The sequence below is a fragment of the Conger conger genome, chromosome 1 (genome assembly GCF_963514075.1).
Source record: "Conger conger chromosome 1, fConCon1.1, whole genome shotgun sequence".
Classification (NCBI taxonomy): domain Eukaryota; kingdom Metazoa; phylum Chordata; class Actinopteri; order Anguilliformes; family Congridae; genus Conger; species Conger conger.
Window position 1 is genome coordinate 55,815,103 of NC_083760.1, and position 22,468 is coordinate 55,837,570.

Here is a 22,468-nt window from a genome sequence, read left to right on the forward strand (position 1 = left end):
GATTTAATAACTGAAAGAATCAAACCACCAAAAGTGCCCTTGATTAGTTAAATCAGGTGTGTGAGTTCCTGGTAACAAAAACACCTTCTGGCAAGTTGGTCCCAAGGACAGGAGGTGAGAAACACTGAGAGGACATTTTCTGCCAACAGACAGAGAGACCTATGATCTAATAAAGCACGTTTTGGTCCTCTCCTCCAAATACAGTACACATAATTTTAATATATTGTCATATGTTATATAAACGTTTCTTCAATTGAAATTGAAGTATTGAAATAGCCACTCTCTACAATTAAAAAAAAAATCCAAAGTACACACTTTAAGGCCAGTAGCATGGCTCTGGGTGTTCCAACACCCAGCACGTCTACAATGGTTTCTGGTCCATCGTCACCAGTAGGATTTGAGCAGTATTGGTGAGAGAAGATTAAGAAACTGGCTCTTTCCTGACATTTAATAAAAGAGTTGGCTCCCTCTTCTCGAGGCTGCTGCAGGTGGGCCCGGATCAAACGCAGCCTCCGCTCCACGGAGGAAAAGCAAACAAACAGTAATTAATGAAGTGAAGAGGAAGGCAGGTGGGTCACACTCCCTCCCCAGCTCCAGACTCGGCTGATAAGATACAACAATATGCGCTTTGTGGTTCAGCCATCTAGGCCAACTCAATTCCATCCTGAGTAACTGAGCAAATACCGTATTATGCGATTCAGAAATTAAAAAATGCAAGCCAATATTGCCTTCCAAAAATAATGGGTCCACCCCCCCGGTTTTTCGGCCCAATTTATAATATCCTGCTGTGCATGCAGTTTTGGAGGAACTACAGAAATATACTGGTAACTGCAGCTGGGATCAATTACATTTCAAAGCAGTCAGTTAAGAGAATTCATTTGAAATCGATTCATTTATTGGAAAAATACTCATAGAAAATTACGGGTATTTTTAGAATCATGAATTGAATTCCAATTCATTTTTGAGACTGGCTGAACTGAAATGGAATTAACCCCAACTATGCTGGTAACTAAAGAAGCGTTGGTGAAAAGCCTGTGAACTACCCGTCAGTCAGCTAGCAACACACGCTAAGCTTGACTCTCAACCGCCACTGCCAAAGGGCCCAGTTTGCACGTGTGACAGGCATTTTCCCCATCTGAACCAATCTTTTCCACAAGCAAGAAGCCAGAGGGACTCGGCCGAAAGCACGGTGAGGGTTTACTCACAAAGTCGAAGTCCCCGTCCTGCGGAACCTTCCAGTTGTCAGGAAAGACGTTCTTGGCGATGAGGTAAGGCTCCTGCTTGTTCTGGTTGCAGTTGTCGTGGGCCTTGCTCTTGGAGTCCTGCTTGTCAAAGTAGTCCATGAAGGATGGGCGAGGAGGCTGCAGGGAGCTGGCGTTTCCTGAAGGACACAACGACAGAGCAGAAATAAGTATCAATATCCGCCAATATTCAATATTGCTGTAGCAAATGAGGACATACGGTCTTTACCATCTTGCGACAACTGAAATTTTTCAAGAATTTGTAACAGTTTGTAAGTGGTGGCTCTAGGGCCAGTGCAGTACCACCCTCGACCATGCAGGGGGCACTGCACTGTGCTCTCCTCTCCTGCAAGCCAGTGACTAGCTCCACACTGAACTTATTCTTTATAACAAAATGTGTTTATTTGTTATCAATTGTTATCATTGTCTTAGATAAAGTGGGGTCTTCTGAGATGCACATTAGTAATGATTTCCCATTTTATTTCAGGTATGAAAAGCACCATGTTGAAACAACAAAGCAAAAGAAGACACAAAATAACTGGACAAATGAGTCTACAACCAAAGTGATTGCGGGCAAGGTCTGGTTTTGATGCCTGCCACACACTAGTAATGCACCTCAACAGGATGGGCCAGCCAGATGAACGCCCCCAAAAATACTTTTGATGCTGGAACGAGTTACTCTGATGCAGCATAAAAGTCAAAGATGAAAGTTGGTAGAAAAACAGAATTTTTTCTGCATGAATAGAAGCAAGACAAGTGGTTTGGCAGTTTGGAAACCGGACTGCTATTTTCCCCTCAGTTCTATGTTGTGGGGAGGACTGCACTGTCAGTGTACTTTAGAGAGTCTGAAGATGCTATTCTGGATTTTCCACAATAAAAAACATTTGGAAATGATTAGCAGAACCATCTTCACGCAAGAACAATGCTGTAAATGAGGAAAGCGGGCCAACTACAGACTGCCCAACGAGCCAAATATACGCTTTTCATTATCACATATGTGTAATCCTGTCGGAGCTGCCTGCAGCTTCTGACACAGTAGACCACACACTGCTATTCTCCATCCTGAACACACCAGGGATGCCACTCAGACACAGCCCTGTTCATTTAGCAACTTTGGGGTGGCTGGCTATCCCCCTCCCTGCTTGGTCACTTCTCTCAGTCACAGTGCCTGTCTGTACTGACCCCCTGTGGTGGAATTAACTTCCCACATGGATCAGGACGGCAGAATCATCGGTCATCTTCTGATGCAGACCGAAACCCCACCTCTTCAGACTGCATCTCAACTCCTTCAAACCCCAGCCCTGAGCACTCCAATCTTTTGTTTAACTTGGGGTTATTTTAAGGCAGCCTGTAGCCTAGTGGCTAAAGTACATGACTGGAACCCGGAAGTTTGGTGGTTCAATCCTTGGTGTAGTCACGATAAAATCTGCACAGATTTTGAGCCCTTGAGCAAGGCACTTGGATTGTCCCCTGCTTAGTGTGATCAACTGTAAGTCGCTTTGGATAAAAGCATCAGCTAAATAACTCATTATTAGGATTATTATTTTATGGTGTCATGCTCTTCTATGTCCGGGGGCCTTGTTGTGGATGTGATCAGGATTGCATATAGGTATGCTTTCATGATTTTTATTTCTATTCTCAGTATGGTTCACTTGCTTCATCATTAATTATTAATTATTACTTGCTGCTTTGTGAAAGCCAGATCTGGCAGCGTTGCTCGGATGTGCCAGGTGAATGCACTAATTGTTTTTACAATATAACCTACCACGATTATAAGCATCAGCTAAATGAATGTAATGTAATTGAATGTTCTGCCAAGCGGTAAGATATTCTGAAACTGTGGTAATTGAACTAATGAAATGATGAAGTTGCGAATACTTCAATACTGATTGAATGATTCTGTATCATTCCTTCAGACTAAATGTGATCCCGGACATATTTTATTCCACAATGATTTTAGTCAATTCAATGTCACTTGGACTTTATTCAATCAAATGAACAGCTAATGGGACTTTCATTACAGGCTAGCAGCATAGTATTTAGTGTAAACAATACTGGTAAACAAAAAGCTGTATATCTGTAAGATTAGTCTTGTGTTCAGAATTCATCGAGATGACATATCGAAGAGAATGTCCAGTTGCACTTTTTGGTAACACTTTACTTGAACCCCTCGCCAGAAGGCTGGCATAACACTGTCATACACATGACATAACAGCTGTAACTAGACTGCATAATAGATGAGGTCACAGTAACAACCGCCATAACATTTACCAATAAAAGTATGACAGTTGTATATAATTTGACATCAACTGACATCAGCGATTATGCCTTGTGACAGTTGTTATGTCATGGGTATGTCAGTCTTATGTCAGCGAGGGGTTCAAGTAAAGTGTTGCCCACTTTTTTTTTTTTCTCTGTCCTGCCATTTTGCATTGTCAAATACTGTAGGTCTATAGGAGGTATTCAGGCATATCTCCTGTTTTCCCATGTTCAGGGCCTGAGATAGCTCTGTGCTGCTGCCCACACTCCACACCCACACAACTGTGCCCACTCGCCTTGCTGGAACAGGGTGGCCAAGGACAGCACAGAACATTCCCATCCCCAGTCTGTAGCCAAACTCCCGATTTGACCGCGTGGTGGTCGGCAAGTCAGTCTGCTAGTCGGTGACTGAACAAGGGGTGCCACGTCTGATTGGACGCTCAAATTATTCGGCATTCATTCTCCCTTCGGTCAGATGAACCAAACAGATTCTATAGGCCGACTGGGCACTCACCCTTGTGTCCGTAACCTTAAATGTTCGCCCTTCCTACTGCTTCAGCAAAAACACTCCAATTCGATTAGTCACTCGTCTTATGAATATTCATGAAGGAGCGTGACCCAGGACAATAGCGTTCAGTCCTAGGGAACACCTTTTCATGGAGCTTGCCATCTGCTGACCTAGGTGAAGATTTGTCACTCCAGCAGAATTTCGCAACGTACGACCGTAAGGGTCTGGCCAGGCTTCACTGTAGCTGTCCCAAAAGGAGATTCATATCTGCATGAGTACTAAAGAACTTTCAGCTCTACTTCATTTTTGTCTTCACACCTTCATGGCTCCTCATAGCACACTGTCCACATCGTGTGAATGGGTCGCAAGCCCCCACTACCTGTGTGACCTCATCCCCTGGGCTCAAGTATAATTGGTGCTGGAGCATCAGTGGCTTCCAAAGTCTTGTTACAGGAAACACCGCACTGCAAGGCACCCACTACCTCAACCCTCCACCCGTTGATTTAAAATGGCGCCCATCACGTTTTCCCCAGGTTCCAGAACAGACAATGTCCCGCCCCCACCACAAACCCTCCTCATATGGTCCTTCTTCCACTGGCTACTCATGTAAACGTCCTCCGTCCCAAACCGGAGTGCTTCTTCGTAACCAATCAACTTCCTCGCTTCTCATCTGGACCTCTCACACCTCCCAGCCTCGCGCACACACCCTCCCGGTCATTTCACCCCGACACCGCAAGCTTCGTGTGAACCCCTCTCCCCCCGACACAACTGGCAACTCAACATGACCTCACTCAAACGGCAGCAAGAAAGCAGTGCGGCGTTCTGGAAAAAAAAAAAAAAGACGGTTGGCCTTGGGCTCCGATTTAAAGCCTCTTTTATTGCTGCTTTTGCAGAATGAATTATCATCCCCCCTCTCCGCTTTCGTGCATTTAAAATGAAAATGCCAGACGATCCGAGCAGATAATGGCTTCTCCGATGCCCGCCTGGTGTTGGATTGGGAGTGTTGGGGGCTTGGCACAGCCATGGAGAGGGTGCTGCCAGGAAACACAACCTGGCACTGCAGGCATGGAGACTGGAGCCTCCTTGGTCCACAGCCAACACATAGAATTATAGTGGAAGTTAAAGGACTTCTGATTATTCTTTAATAGAGGAAGCCCTACTGCAGAAGAGCCAGTGGTGATATTTCAGGGCTCCTTCTGTCTGGGAAAAACTTCCCATTTCTGGCACACTTTGTAGTACTGACTCTCAGCACAGACTCTTCCACACTGATGCCACACTGACTCACAGCAGAGACTCTTCCACACCGACTTACAGTACAGACTCTTCCACACTGATACCTCACTGACTCACAGCAGACTCTTCCACACTGATACCACACTGACTGTACAAAACTGCTGAATACTTTTATAATTTTTCATATCCAATCTGGTCCTCTCCAAAACTTTTCTTATCTGGCTTGTTCAGAACTTTAAATTAAATTAACGAGCGTGAAAATGTTCCTTTCCTTAGAAATCAATAAGCCCTTGAAGATAAACCCAATTTAATATAAAAAATGCATAACGCCAAACTCGCTCACAGACCTTGAATGTCAAGGAAAAATTAAATAAAATGTAAAACTTAAAAATGCATACTAAATCCAATTAAAAACTTCCCAGGGTTTAATTTTCTTACAGAAACGGTCCATGTGCCTTAAGACCCAAAGCAAGGAGGAGAATGAGTGTAAAACTGTTCCTCACTTTGTGTGGGTAAAGGGCGGGGGGTAAGGGGATGCAGAACTGGCCAGAGAAGCCAAAACTAACAGGTCAGTACCATGCCCTGCCCTGGTCCCTGAGGTTAGCACGCTGACTCCCACCTTCCTCCAGAGTGTTATCTATTCCAATACTCTACACCTACAAACAAGTAATACAGCAAACTCAGCCATTCGTCAGCCTTACAAAAACAATATCATCATTCAAATATCAGCTTCTTTGAAAAACTGTATGTTTTGTGGGGGAAAATATGTGGGTGGCATTTTCTGGAAATTAAAAATAAAACTTATTTTCTTCAAGATAAGGGATTTTTTGTTGTTGTTATGTAATCCTTGTGGGTACATGCTAATTGCCAAACACTTTGAAGTACCATATTAATAGAGCTCTAAGCACAAGCAAAAAAAATACACCCACAGGCTGCATGGCAAACTGTACCACTTTATAGAAACAAAGAACAAAGGTGCTATGATTCCATCTGTCCGCTGTCTAAATGTTTTAAGTAACAGGCTTCTGCATCTGACATTTACAGGCTGCCACACCTGAATACTATAGTTAGACCAATTAAAGTCAATTCAGTTACAGATCAACTGAAGCCAGCCAAGATAACTGTGGATCCAGAGGGGAAACACTAGTGCAACACTCCCACCTAGTGGCGGACAAATTCATTACAGGGTAAAGGGAGTGAGTGCGCGCTGGATACAGACTGTCCCGGTTCTCTCAAACTGTTGCTGCTTTTAAGGCCTTTGCTCCGCCTTCAGCACCCTAGAACAGCTTCTTACTTCGGATGGTACAAATTCCCAGTTCAGTTATGCGTGGTTACTCCCTTTTATTGAAGGTCTGTGGCATCTGCATCATCTACAAAGACCACTAACCATCAGTCATAAAATTTCACCGACATTATAACTTCACAAACATATAAATTACAATAAAATTACATTTTACAATTTGTATTACATTTTAATGCTCTGCCATAAGCCCCTTTCTTGCATGGTACCATCAGTCCCTGTACTGTGATGCCGTCTAGATCCTGGTGCTACACCATATAATTTAAGTACTACCATTACCATATATGGCTTTTGATTGCCTTTGGAGTCATTAGCATTTGTCAGCATGAGGACCAGAGCTCTGCCAATGACAGTCAAATAAAATATTATGAGGCTGAGAATGAAGAAAAACAGAGACATACTGTAGGCCAAACAATACGCTTACCAAAATAAACTCTTTGGAACATTATTAAGAAGAAAGAGAGCACTGGGAGCTCAGGGGCTGGTAGGCCAAAGAAGACCTCTACAGTTGATGGCTGAAGAATTCTCACCATAATGAAGAAAAACCCCCAAACACTCGTCTGACAGATTAGAAACAGTCTTCAGGAGGCAGGCGTGGACGTGTCAGTGACTACTCTCCACAGAAGAGTTCACAAAATGCTCAATTGTTCTTTGTTTGTCTTTGTATATCTGCAGTAAGGAAGAAATTGAATACACCTACCTAATCAGAAACAGCTGAGAAGCCAACTGTCCAATACTTTCGGTCCCCTAAAATGGGGGGGCTATATATGAAAAGGGATGTGACTCCTATATGGGTCACCCAATATGGATGTAAATACACTCAAATTCAAGGTGATGGTCTGCAATCTAACCACATATTCATTGTTTTCACATCGAGTATGCTGGAGTACAGAACCAAAAGAACAGAAATTGTACCACTGTCCAAATATTTACGGACTGCACGGTAACTTCCCCATTACAAATCATTATTTGATGAATGATAGGGTAACAAATAATTATGTGACCACACAATCTGTAGATGCTAACAACCACAGTTCAGCAGTGCTGAATGAGCAGGTTCAGTGGTGCTGTGGTACAGTACTCACTCACAGTGCTGAATGAGCAGGTTCAGTGGTGCTGTGGTACTCACTCACAGTGCTGAATGAGCAGGTTCAGTGGTGCTGTGGTACTCACTCACAGTGCTGAATGAGCAGGTTCAGTGGTGCTGTGGTACAGTACTCACTCTTCATGGTGCCATCCTCCTCCTCTTCGTCGCTGTTGATGACCATGGTGCCCAGGTGGGACTCCAGCATGGTGCTGCCGTGCTCGATCATGGTCTGCGCCCCGTCGCTCATGGTGCCCGACGCCCGCATGGTGCCCGCACTCTCCGAGCTGCTCTTCACCATGGTGTGGGAGTCCACCTCCACTTCCTCTTCCTGTGGGGGGCGCAGGGTCAGAGAGGCAGCACATAAACACATACACACACATACACATACTAGCATGCATATGTTCACACATGCTCACTAACAGATACACACGCGTGAGCACACACAGAAACCCACTAATTTCACACGTGTACACACACACACGCACACACACCCATGAACAGATTGACACACACAAACACCCAATAACAGATACACATGCGTACATATGCACACATGTACACAAACTCACTAACAGATACACAATTGTGAGCGCACACACACATACCCACTAATATACTGTATACACACATATATATACACACACATAGCAGATGGACACACACCCACTGACGGATACACATATGTAGACACACACACACACACACACACACACGCACACACACACACACACGCACACACACGCGCGCGGACACACACACATACATCCACTAATAGACACAAATACATGTATACGTACACACGCGTGCACACACAGCCCACAACTACCAACATATGGACAGCAGACACATGCATATAATAGCATGTAATCAATGCGTTTCTTGTTCTTCCACTCTTGATCGCTCACACACAGTGCAATCAGAAACACACACTCCCTCTCACACCCGACCCAGTGCAGGAATCCCAGTCAACTGTGTAGTCAACTGTCATCTGTGAGAGCAGAGAAACTGAGCAACCTCAGGATGAAATGTTCCTCAAGAATCTTCAAGATTTTAGCGGTCAAACGTGCGCAAAAAAGACAGTACAGTACCCACTGAGCATGTGTGTGAAATTTACTGGCCATGTGTCGGAAAAAAACTGAAACACGGCATTAATGAAATTCATAAGGATATGAATAAGTAAAAAAACATTTTTTTAAAATATAATATCATTATACATACATATCATGCCGCCATGTTTCTAAAAGTGAATTAATAATCTACAGGGCATTTGCAGGAATCATTACATTAATGGCATTAGGCAGACGCTCTTATCCAGAGCGACGTACAGTTGATTAGACTAAGCAGGAGACAATCCTCCCTTGGAGCAATGCAGGGTTCAGGGCCAACGGCTGTGCAGATCTTATTGTGGCTACACCGGGGATCGAACCACCAACCTTGCGTGTCCCAGTCATGTACCTTAACCGTCCTATCTTATAATCAGTAATACTCTTGCAAACCAGCAATATAAATAATAAGCAATATCAATGTGGCAGTAACAAAATGCATTGTTTCACTGATAAGCTTGGAAGGATACTTTGATTGGTCATTGTCAAATAATGAAAAATGTAATCATATTTGCAGAGCCAAGGGATCCAAAAAATGGATATCTGCCATGAAGTAGACGACAATACAACACAGAAGGCACATTCTCCTGCACCTCTAGCGTCGCTCGGAGGACCTCAGGGCCAAAGAGAGTACAAGATACTAAACTTCCCCTCAGCTAGCACGCAGTTTGCATGTTAGCGGAGTGGAACTAGCATGTGAACTGCGTGCTGCGTGTTTTGTTTTCCAACCGCAATTAGCCACAGCCGAACCCGACACTCGGCGAAGCGTCGTTCAGCAACCGGGGAGGTTTTATTTAAGGGCTTTTGGGCCCGTCCTGACGAAGGCAGCCCTGAGCCCTGGCCCCGCCGGCCCCCACAGGGCTCTGCCCATTAAAGTCTATTTAATCCCGCTCTGCCGAGGCTTCTCGCCTTACGCCTCTTTCCACGCGCCGAGGAATTCGGGGCTCATTTCTCAAACGCGGCGCGCTGCCCGGGAGGTTAGCTTCCTGGGTAATAACGTGCGCAGTCCTCCCCCTCCCCCCACACCCCCCTTTCCCCCTAATTTGGAATGCGGAGCTCTCGTCCCGGTTCAACACTTGACTCAACTGTGCGGTGGCTCTGTGATTGATGACGCTCCCGCTCCCTGGCGATGGCGCTTTAATGTGCCGTGCCACTGGACGGGGCCCCTGGAGGGCCCATATGGAGAGGCCCCGTGGACTGCGCATCGAGCGCTCCTGTAGTCAGTTTGCGAATGTAGCGCTAATTTCTGCCCCCCTCAACGCACAGCAGAGCCTGCGGCCTAATCAAACGGTCTGGGCAGAGGACCCTGCAGATTAGTCTGTCCAATATGTGTAGCACGGCTGTTCGCGGTGGTTTGAGCAGCTTTGTCTGTTTAGGAAAAATGTTTTAAAGACATTAGGGGATCCGGATCAGGCTTCAAACGGAAAGTCAATTAAAGCAGGGAGAGCCCGGGTGAAAAACGAAACGCCCCGTGCGTTTTCTTGCGCCGATTTCTTGTTTGAAAACGAATGGCATGTCGAGCGTTCCAATCAGGCTAATGAACACAGATAATTTGCGGCAGCGGTTGGTGAGGTTAATATTGTCCACAAACAAAAGTCTCCAGACAAGCGCTCCTCCGACCTGACGTCATGGAACGTGAGGTTTGTGCCACCGTATTAAACGTGCTCGGGTTATGGGAAACCCGGCTATTTGTCAAATGTCTAACGTGTTCTTACTCATGGGGGTGCAGTAAAATCCCAAAGCCCTCAAAAAGGGGGATTTCTCTAAGGGCCAGCGATAGGGGTGAAAGGCTCCAGCCTCGGCTCATTTCCCCCCGCCCCCCCTGAGAGCGGATGGCTGCTGCGGGTCTCGCTCGCGTAACCGCGCAGGAAGATAGCAGCGGTGTGGGGAGGCGCGAGGCAACAGCGGCGTGCTGTGAGGTTTGTGCCGTAACAAACTTGAAACTCGACGCAGGGCCCAGCTCACGGCTGCTCGAGGTTCACCGGGCGTGAGCCCAGAGAGAGCCACACGTCCAGAAGTGGGCGGTGGACAAACAGACAAACTGTGGGGACAAACTGACCGTGCCTCATCCCAGAAGCTTCTGTCATTTCCCACCCTTGTAGCCATGGCTACAGCACCTTATCCCAGCCCATTCCGCAGTATTCCAGGAGCAACGATCTATAACAGCAGGCTAACACGTAGGAAAACCGACCGTCATTTTCCAGCGGTCTCGATTCAATTAGCGCTTAGCGGCACCGCGGTGATTACCTACACATCGTTTTCTTTTCTGTTACTATTTTCGGGGGGGCCGGGGAGGGGGGCAGAAAGAACGCCACTCCAAAACCACTTCCACGCATGTCACAGATCCAATCGCATTATAGCGCCGGGGCGCAAATTCGGCCTGGCACGGGGAGGAAACCAGGGCCACATTACCCCTAATTGGTCATTTCCAGAAAGAGGCTCGGTTTGCAAAAGAGCGAGGGGGCTCCTGGAAACAAGCGGACCTCAGATAGCGGACCCACATCTGGGGGGCAGGCGCTGATTGGCCGCCTCCACAGGCACGCACTGATTGCAGGAGGCCATGTGCCGGTTTGCACGGGCCGGGGTTGTGTTTGTTTCTGCTGGAGGGGGAGGGGAAGGGGGAAAGGGGGGGGGGGGGGGGAAGGTAAGAGCTTCAAAGCCGGCTCGCTGCGGGCCAATCCCCGTTCCGCAGCCGGCTTCCCCTGGACTGTGAAACCGCACGTCTCGCCCGTGCAGCCTGGAACGTCCTCCCCAGGATGGAGGCTCCGACCTTGGCCTCCTCTCCTCCTGCTCGGCTACGGGGGCCTCCCGAGGCCCCCTCCCACCTCTCGCCGTGCGGGGCCCAGATGCAGCTAATTGGGCGTCACCTGCTTGCCCTCTGTCTCGTTCGCCGGGTCTGTTTAAGTCATGAGCGTCAAAAAAAAAGAACTCTGGGATTCTACCTGACTGTGCGTTTGCCAGAGGCAATAACTCGTAGAGCTCTGGCCTTCACCCCAGCTGTGTAGAAAGACCGCTCTCGCCATCGCCTGATTTTTCAGAGAAAACGGCCGAGGCAAATATGCGCAAAATGACTTGCCTACGTCAATTTCTCCACAACACGATGACATCGCTGGGTGCTAGGGGACCGAATGATCCAAAACCAGCCGTACCGTTCTGGGTTTTAGTCACGATGAGCGGAAAACGGAGAGGGGATCAAACGCCACACGCACAGGACACGCACCGTACTCCAGAGACCCTCCGAGAGATTGAGTCACAGGGGCCCGGCGTTTCCACTCTAGATTATGTATAATTACGATGTACAATTTAATTCCAAAATCAAAGAAAGTGGAAACATGTGAAACGCGTGATTATAAACGCTACCTCTGCACACGCCCTGGAGCTGAACCCACTCCGTGTCATCAGCGAGGTTCTGGCAACCTCTCTCTGTCATCAGCGAGCGGCTCTGGCAACCTCTCTCCTCACGCACCTGCTGCTTTCACACCTCTCGCCCTCTCAGAAGGCTCTGCCGGGAGGCCCGGGACCGGCTGCCTGCTGCGGCCAGATTACGATCGCATCGGAGGTCGTCCGCTTTCCAGCTGCAGGTTCCGTGTGAGGCGCTCCTGCAGGTCTAATTTACGGCTTCTCAAACAGCCCCATAAAACAGGCCCGGCTGTGGACCAACCTCACTGAAACGTTTAACTGCAGAAAACCTTTAATCGAGCACCCAATACAGACTGCAACGTAGTGGTGCATGGAAGAATGTCTGAAACGGGATATTTTTATGAAATGTACATCGTATGACACAAATACGTAATACATCATAATGATCGCAATTAGGGCTACATGTAGGGGTTTGTCATAGGTGTCGGGGATTGTGTCTGGGGATTTTTTGGATTCCCGTTCTTGTCAGTTGTTGCAATTACAGTTGCGGTCAAAAGTTTACATACACTTGTAAAGAACAGGTATGTCATGGCAGTCTGGAGTGTCTAATAATTATTTTTATTTTTCTGTGATGGAATGATTGGAGCACTTACTGCAGCATAATACTCCCACCACCATGCATGACGGTAGGTATGGTATTCCTGGGGTTAAAGGCCTCACCTTGTCTCCTCCAAACATATTTCTGGTCATTGTGGCTAAATAGCTACATTTTCGTTTCATCTGACCACAGAACTTTCCTCCAGAAGGCCTTTTCTTTGTCCATGTGATCATCAGCAAACTTCAGTCAAGCTGTAAGCTGCAGTAAGGGCTTTCTTCTTGCATGGCAGCCCCTCAGCCCATGGCGATGTGAAACACGCTTGACTGTGGACACTGACCCCTGTGTTCCATCAGCTTCTAATTCAGCAGACCTGCTTTTTGGTGGTTCTTGGGTCAACTCTTGACCATCCTGACCAATTTTCTATCAGCAGCAGGAGATATCTTGCATTTTCTTCTTGATCATGGCAGTGACAACTATGCCATGTACTTTATACTTACAAACAATTGTTTGCACAGTTGACCTTGGGACCTGTAGCTGCTTTGAAATGGCTTCAAGTGACTTTCCTGACTTTTTCAGATCTCTGCTGAGCTCCACAGACTTTCCGATTGTTGCGTTTGTGGTGAGTCTAATGAGTGTATCAAAAGAGAAGTCACCTGCCGTAGTCACTTATAATCACTCTCAAGAAGTTAAGAGGCCATGCTACAAAGCAAATTTGATTGACACAACTTACTACATCACCAACATCGATAATTCAAGTTGCTGTATGTACATTTTTGACCCAGCAGATTCTGTCAAATTCCCAGAAGACTTATAAATAAATGTATAAAAACTTGGGTTTCTAAGTGTTCTGTTAAATCAAAGGCAAAAAAAATAAATACTCTTTCTTTCTTTCTGTGATGGAACCAGCCTATCGATGCATTTTACTCCTATTTGTTCCTAGTGGCGAACACTAGTCCAAGCACTCATTTCTGTTGCTACAGTTGCGCATGCCATTTCAATTGATTCCCGCTGCTGCGCATGAGACCGATTAATTTAATACATTTATGTTTTTCAAGATTTCTGCTGCTTTTTCCACTTCTCTGCAATTCTTCAACAAATTTGCTGTGACTGCTTTGTGACTTCAGCCAATATTTTCTGTGACAAACACCCATATATTTCCAATATTTCCGATGTGTAAACCAGACTTTATGTTATTTATTCATGGCTTATGTTGTTTAAAAGTGTAAGTGTGACTTCTGATATATGGAAATGCAAACAAAGAAAATATTTTCCCCTCATTTTCTTTGCAAAAGACCCCCTGGGGATACCCAAACGCCAGCTAAGCAACCGCTGATGCTAATTTGACTGTATACAGTAAGAGGAGAACAATCATACAAGATCATCAATCACTGGACCTGGACTAAGGGCTCATCCACATAAAGTATACTACAACTTCTATGGCTGAGAGTAACTGGGGGAAATGGGAGCAACAAATATACATCCCACTAATCACCTTTAGAAAGGCACATTCCTGTGTCCAAGAGCGCTATTGTAGCCCTTCACTGAGAATACTGGGGACCAACACAGGCATCAAACTCCAGTCCTGGTGGGCCGCAGTGTCTGCTAGTTTTCAGGGTTGTTATCAACACCATTTAAGTCAATGTTTGAATCCACATGCATTGTTCTCAAGGCCTTAATTGGCAGCTGATTGAAATGAAACCAGAAAAAACCTCCAGACACTGCGGCCCGTTGGGAATTTAGTTTAACACCATTGCTCTAGAAAGTACTAGTAAGTGGGTGGGGTCAAAGAAAAGCCTGCGCTGGGAAATGACGAGACCCTGAGGAAAGTGAGAAGGGTCGACGGGGAAGGTCAGGGGAGCCAGGAACAGCCTCTCGTCTTAATCAGAGTCTGCCTGGAAGTGGCACAGCGAAAACACCAGCAGGTGGCCGTTCGCCCCCGCCAATGGAAAGCAGGTGTCTGACCCCTGTCTGGGGACAGAATTAAATTAATGTGTGAAAACAAATGACCCCATCAGCATGTCTGGACAGTGACAAGCAGAGGTCTGGCGTTGGGCCGCGTCACCCGACACTGGCAGCAAACATGGCCGCACTTTACCCGGGAAGCAGAAGGAAACGGAGCCAGGCCAGGGGTCACATCAAAAACAGACTATTTCTGCACGGGGGTCACATCGAAAACAGAGCATTTCTGCAGCAACGCAGATCTAATTAAGCTGCGATTTCAAGCTCGACGTGATGAACCGAGACGGTTCAAGCGGGTTCAGTTTTAGAGTCGCGGGACGTGGTGGAAACGTTGCGTCAAAACGGAGACGACTGTTGTCAATACATATACAGGGTCTGCCCAGGCGAGCCAACTGCCGATTTTAGGATTACTCTGATAATAACAGAGACGTGTCCAAAATCCACAGTGCTTTGGCATCGAAGCCCAGGCTCGGCATGGCGAATGTCTAAAACCATTACCGTAAGGCTTAAAATAGAGTCTTTTGGCCGCAGAGCTGAGGACGACAGTCAGAGCGGGCTGTAAAAACGACAAAGTCAATATGTCAGAGGACTGTAATTACGCCATGGGGCTCAGACAGCAGCAGAGCGGTCTGTTGGTCTGTCCGTCCGTCTGCATGGACAGAGGGGAAGGGCCACAAGAATGCCACGCGGGACAGTACCTCCCGTCGAACCTCCCACGAATGAAAATAAAGGCAGGGGGAGAAGGGTGCGTGGGGGGTAATGAGACTTGACAGTTGCAGGAGGACAGAGCTCCACCCGCCCGACGCCCCCGGGGAAGGCATACTCATCACATGCCCGCTTCACCTCTCTCCCACTTCCCGGCACGTTACCGGGCGAAAATCTTTACAGAATGCCGTTTACATAAATAGCCGGCCGCCCGACTGCGAGAGGAGGTATGCCGAGCGGCTATATTTACAAATGTTTCTTGCGCGTTCCCCGGCAACAGAGGGCTTCCCCTCCACCTGCCCCTGGCCGACGTGGTCTCGCCCCCGCAGCAGCTGCTCAGCCCTGCAATCGACTCCCCGGCACACTCCGCATGCCGCCGGGCGGCCGGGGGCGGGCGGCCGTGTTCCGTAATGCCTAAACCAATAGCGACGCTTTGATATCCAGATTAACCTCCCCTTCAGCCGCGCGGACGGCAATTTCTCCGTTAATTCGAAAAATGTGAGGAATGGCCCGAGCAGCTATGCAAACAGCAGGATTCGGATCGGGGAAGCGGTGCGGTTGGCATCCGGGTAGAGGAGCCAGGGAGGGGAAAGGCAGCGACCCCTAACTCGCCCGCTGAATAGCCGATACCATCCGCCGATAGCACTATCTCCAAGCAAATAGGGAATGCGCTGGGTTGCAACATGCAGGGTTGAATTATAGCGGTGTGGCAGCACCTGTAATCTGTATTAGTGCACTGTGGGGTCCATGACCCTACTGTGTTGAATTTGTAATCCACGGTAACCAGTGCACTAGGCACGAGGTTACCACTCCCACTCTTATGGGAAAGCTGCCAGGACTGTACATCATATATGTCAGAACTCGTAAAGATATAAAATTAACTGACCTCAAAGTACACTCGCCCTCACCGCTCACTTCAAGTCAAGTGGGAGCTAATTGGGGTGGAAGTGTACGTAAATGACGGGAGCTTGGGTGTTAGGCGGCTGTGTGTGTGAGCACGTGTGTGGGGGGTGGCTGGCTGAATCCATTGTAGCTGGCCCAGCTTTGTATAAAATGGCCGCCTTCTCTGCCTCAGCCTCACATGCATTTAACAGACACAAATGGACTGGTGAATGAAAGCTTGCCCGTGTTGGGAGAGCTCATCCACTATCGCAGTTCCTGGGGTGTGGAACTGACCAATGTAAAAAATAAATACATCTGGTGTCTCAAAGGGCTCCTGATGCACCCCTGATGCACCCGTGATGCACCCCTGAAACGGTGCCATCAGGACAAAGTAGCCGCACGCACCGAGTTCTCGTCCTCCTCCTCCAGCTCCCTCTGCTGCTCCTGGTGCCGCTTGGCTTTGATTTCCATGGCCTCCGTGATCAGGTCCCGCAGGATGGACACAGGCTTGGCATTCTTGATGAAGGAATGCTGAAGAGGAAGGTGAGTGGGGAAGTGGAGAGAGACACACACAAACAAACACAGAGGGTCAGGTTTTCCAGTATGGTAAATGCACAGTGAAGCATGAACCGGGGCCAACAGTGTTGATTACAAGAACAGAGGTAGCAAAGTGGCTGGAAGGCCAGTGGTGCAGATAGAAGACATCAGCAGGGAAGCTACATCAAAGGCATTAAACTGTGACTGACTGAGCACAGCTTCTGGCCCTGTAGCCACTGTGCTGATTGAGCATGGCCTCATTACATTAGCACTGGTATCAAGCACAGTAGTGTGGGCTATGAGTGTTGACCCCAATAGCCTGCGGTGTCCTCAAACCCGAAGCATGCTCTTCAGAACAGAACCACACCCAATATACAGTGCAGTCCGTAAGTATTTGGACAGTGGTACAAAATCTTTTTTTTCTTTCTTTTTTGCCTCTGTACTCAGTACTCTGTACTGTTCTTTTTTGCCTCTGTACTGTACTCTGACATTGGATTTGAAATTAATCAATGAATATGAGGCTAAAATGCAGATGGTATTTGGGGTTTTTCCTTCATTATGGCCCTTGAGCAAGGCCATTAACCCTGCATTGCTTTAGGGGAGGATTGTCTCCTGCTTAGTCTAATCAACTGTACGTCGCTCTGGATAAGAGCGTCTGCCAAATGCCAATAATGTAATGTAATATTATGGTGAGAATTCTACAGTAGTCAACTGAGGTCTTCTTTGGCCTACGAGCCCCTTTGCATTTACTGAGCTCACCAGTCCTCTCTTTATTCTTAATTATGTTCCTCATGTTTGTTTCAGTAAGCCTTGTGTTTGGCCTAGGTCTCTGACAGACATTGGTACAACTCTGGTCTGTTGACAAATGACAATAACAGACTCAAAAAGGTAATCCAAAGCCTAGAATTAATACTTGATACTGAAAACTGTCCCAAGTAGGTTTTGTCCCCTGAATTGGAGGACTACACAGATCAGCATTATGACCACTCACAAATTAAGTGAATAACGTTGATTATCTCATAACAATGGTAGATGTCAAGGTCTGGGATATATTAGACAGTAAGTGAACAGTTTGCTCTAATAGACAATGTGTTGGATGTGGGAGAAATGGCCAGCCATAAAGACCCAAGTGACTTTGACAAGAGCCAAATGGCCAGACGACTGAGTCAGAGCATCTCTGAAATGGCAAGGCTTGTAGGGTGCTCCCAGCCACCAGTGGTGAGTATCTACCGACAGTGGTCCGAGGAGGGACAAACCACAAACCAGCGACAGGGTGTTGGGTACCCCAGGCCCATCGATGTGCGAGGGCAATGAAGGTTATCCTGTCTAAACTGACAGAAGGGCTACTACATCATTACAAGTCACAGAAAGTTGTAATGATGTTACGGGAGGAATGTGTCACAATCACACCCGACTGCGTATGGTGCTGTGTAGCTGCAGACCGGTCAGAGTGCTCATGCTGACCCCTGTCCACCATCAAAAGCACGCAAGCATCAGAACTGAACTTTGGAGCAATGGAAGAAGGATGCCTGGTCCAATGAGTCCCATTTTGTTTTACAGCATGTGGATGGCCGGGTATGTGTTCACTGTTTACCTGGGGAAGAGATGGCACCAGGATGCACTGTGGGAAGAAAACAAGCTGGTGGAGGGAGTGTGATGGGCAATGTTCTGCTGGGAAACCCTGGGTCCGGGTATTCATGTGGACATCAATTTGAAACGTACCACCTACCTAAACATAGTTCAAGACCAGGTACATACCTTCACGGCAAAGCTATCTCCCAGTGGCAATGGCCTCTTTCAGCAGGATAATGCACCCTGCCACCCTGCACTGCAATTGTTCAGGAATGGTTTGTGGAACATGACGAAGAGTTCAAGTTCGAGTTGCTCTGGCCTCCAAATCCGAACAAGCATCCGTGGGACGTGCTGGAACAACAGACCTGATCCATGGCGGCTTCACCTTGCAACTTACAGGACTTATAGGATCTGCTGCTAACGGCTTGGTGCCAGACACCACAGGGCACCTTCAGAGGTCCATGTCCATGCCTTGATGGGTCAGAGCTGTTTTGGCGGCACGCTGAGGACCATCAACATATCTGGCATATGTTTTGGCTCATCGTGTATCTATACTAAGGGATGTAATTCCTACAACGATCACCTGATGGATGTAAAAACACATCAATTAAAGGTGACAGTCGGCACTTTAACCTCATATATTTTTTTTATTTCAAATCCAATGTGCTGAAGTACAGAACCAAAAGAACAGAAATTGTACCACTAAAAATTGTCTAAATACTTACAGCCTGCACTGTATACAGTATCACATGATCTCAAACACAGGTGTCTGGAGTGTGAGCAAAAGCACTACTGACTCCAAGGACAGTGGAAGAAATGGCTGCACTCTAAGAACAGAAAAGGGCTTCATATCTGAACTGAGAAACTTCACTTCACCTCTGCCGAGGTGGAATTACTCCGTGTGGAGCACTGCGCCAAACCGGCCTGGCAAACACATTTTTTCCCTGTGTCCTTGGATGAGGAATTGGAGGGGATTTTTTTCGTTCATGTTTTATGGACCTTTAATGTCGAGCAACGAGGACCTCCTGATGAGACTGACTGAAATGTGAGGAAAACCTTCCATCGGAGAATGAGAGAAAATGCCTTCCATCTGAGAGGGAGCGAGTTTACAGTATCACCAGAGAAACGCATCGTTAAAAAGGCCGTTGCTGGGCCACCAAGGCCTACCTTTCGCAAAAATAAAAATCAACACCGCAAAACGACTTCCACACCAGGAGGGGGGGGGGGGGAGGGAGAGAAAGTCACCTTTATAAAGAAGTTCAGTCACCTCCCCATCCAGTTTTTAATCGGCATGTTTCATCAAAACGCTATATTAGCTTCAACTAACTAGGCAAAACAGAACAGGAATGCACACTCCAGATATGGATAGGGCCCAGACATGAAGAGCACAACGTACCAAGTGTCGAATTGAATCAGTTTTCTGGCACAAACTCAACCGCGATCATTTCACTTCGCACGAGTATCATAGAACAGCCCCCACTCGCTTGCACAAAGGCTAATTAATTTATTCAGGTAATCAGAACTATCAACAAACATTTCAAGCATTCTTTTGTAGCTATTCTTACACTAAAAACAATACCATCAGGTGGGAGACGGAGAAGATTATCATTTCCACCGTGACTTGCAACAGCATTTCTGCCTCATTTGCCCTTTGGCGAAAAATTTGCATCTGCTTTTCAGTCTTTTCTGAAACAGTGGCCAAATGCAACATTTAGTTTCATTTCACCCACTGAACAGAGTATGAGCATCGAGGCTGCTGGCCTGTATGTGCATGCGATTCAGATTTCAAACCAAACCCCTGGGCACCACAGTACTGCTGTAACTCAACAACTTATAAACTGGGAAAACATGTTAAAGACTCAAATGAACTTTTTCCATTATTATTATTCTAAACAGTAAAATTATACATGCGTTTATGATGCATGCTGTTAATCAATTTTCTCTATTCTGACAAGCAGTTTTTTTTGGCACTTCAGGGCAACACCGGCTAGTGTACCATGTGCTCTGAACTATATGCAGCCAGCCACCATTTTCTCAACCTCGCCCATACAAACACACACATACAGGCAGTTACATACTGTACATAAAGGCACACATACACGGATAGAAGCACATTCATTGCAGTCCATAAGTATTTGGACAGTGACACGTTATTTTTGCTCTGCAAACAAACAATTGAAATAAAACAATTTAAACACTATGTGTTGAACTACAGACATTCAGATTTCATTTGAGGATTTTTACATCCATTTTGGCTGAACCGTGTAGGAATTCAGCCTTTATTATACATAGCTCCCCCCCCCCCTCCAATTTTAGGGGACCAAAAGTTAATCAGACAAATTAACACAAACTGAAATATTTCATATTTTGTTGCAAATCCTTTGCAATCAATTACTGTCAGACGTCGACGACCTATAGACTTCACCAGATGCTGGGTATCTTCCCTGATGCTCGCACTGCTAACTTCTTCAGCTCCTGCTTGTGCTTGGGGGCAATTTCACTTCTGGTCTTCAGTAAGTGAAATGCATGCTCAGTTGGATTGAGGTTAGGTGATTGACTTGGCCAGTCAAGAGCATTACACTTTTTGGCCTGAAAACTCCTTGGTTGGCTGTATGTTTTTGATCATTGTCCTGCTGCATAATGAAGCATCATCCAATCAGTTTTGATGCATTTGCTGGGATTCAAGCAGACAAGATGTACTTTGGCATTCATCCTGCTGCTGCCGTCAGCAGTGACATCATCATTGAGAACAAGTAAGCCAATTCCCGTGGCAGCCATACATGCCCAAGCCATAACACTACCTCCACCATGTTTGACAGATGAGGTGGTATGCTTTAGATCATGGGCTGTTCTTTTTTTTTTCCTCCAGACTTTCCTCTTTCCATCACTCTGGTACAGGCTGATCGTCATCTCATCTGTTCATAACACGTAATGTACTGTAAACTGTTTGGCTGTCTCGGAATGATGAATCCTTATTTTCCAGCCTGATGATGGCCTGCTGTACTGGCATTGAAACGTCTTTGGTCCTCATGTTGAGAGACAACAACAGACTCCAACTGCAGATGGCACTCCTAGAATGAACTATAGACCTTTTCCTAGCTCTTTTATGTATGAACTAATGATGAACTTTACTCAACACACCTGTCCAAAAAACATTTGAGCAGCCAATTGACCAATTACTTTTGGTCCTCTAAAACTGGGGGCACAATGTATAAAAAATGCAACAATTCCTCCACTTTTTGCCCAATATGGATGCAAAAACCCTCAAATTAAGCTAAAAGTCTGCACTTTACTGAAAACATAAAAAGGGGGGGGGGGGTCCTTGTCCAAATACTTATGGACTGCACACACACAAACACAAAACACAGACCTGTAACAGCTGAGTAGCTGTGGCCCTCTGCTCTGGATTCTTCACCAGACACTTCTTCACAAAATCCGTGAACTCGTCTGTCCATAGCTCTGGCTTCCGGAAGGTCGGCGGAGGGTTCGTGGGAATCATGAAAATCGCCTACCGAAAAAAAACAAGACATGAGAGAAGAAAGAGGGCAATGCGGTTACAAAAAGAAGCAAGAATCAAGAGTTCTCTGCGCCTCAGGTCTAGCCAAATAAACACCCCCCCCAGCACCCCGATTCGGCATCTCTATCGGACTGTAAATCTGGTGAACAAATTTGAGGGGGTCTAGGATTTCTACCGTGACAGAGATCCAGGAAACTGGTCCATCTGCTACCAATGTAGTCATTTCCCATTAAATTTCCTCCCAGTAAAGGCAACTGCAGCAAGCCGATCGCCGTGTGGCTTTATTTCCGGCTGTTACTTGTCCCTGAAGGTGCTCCTCACCTCAGTGCCACTTGGTGCATTTTCACACAGCAGATAGGTGCGTTTACGTCACCACACACCCCTGCAGTGCTCTACTCTGCCCGCTACAGGCTCGGCTGGCTAACGCAATAATGCTGGAAGTTCTTGAGAGGAGGCATTTCCTTTATTGGGCACATAAGACCAAGAGCAGAAATGTGTTTTTTAAGACCAACAAATGTATGGAGGGAGCAGGTCTGAGAAGTCAGTGGAGGCAAAGTGAATTTGTGTGACCCTCTGAGTGGGTATCTATAATATTTAATAAAAAGAA

At 46.6% G+C, this 22,468-nt stretch overlaps 1 protein-coding gene across 1 annotated transcript in view; it reads right to left on the reverse strand.

Moving 5' to 3' along the window:
* LOC133109309 (serine/threonine-protein kinase 3) overlaps positions 1-22,468 on the reverse strand; it is a 78,726-nt gene that overhangs the window by 24,423 nt on the left and 31,835 nt on the right. Inside the window, exons 7-10 of the mRNA XM_061218586.1 lie at positions 21,715-21,852; positions 16,641-16,766; positions 7,764-7,956; positions 1,206-1,381 (exon numbers count right to left, since the gene is read on the reverse strand). Of these exons, the coding sequence (XP_061074570.1) occupies positions 1,206-1,381; positions 7,764-7,956; positions 16,641-16,766; positions 21,715-21,852 (633 nt within the window). The remainder of the gene's footprint in view (positions 1-1,205; positions 1,382-7,763; positions 7,957-16,640; positions 16,767-21,714; positions 21,853-22,468) is intronic.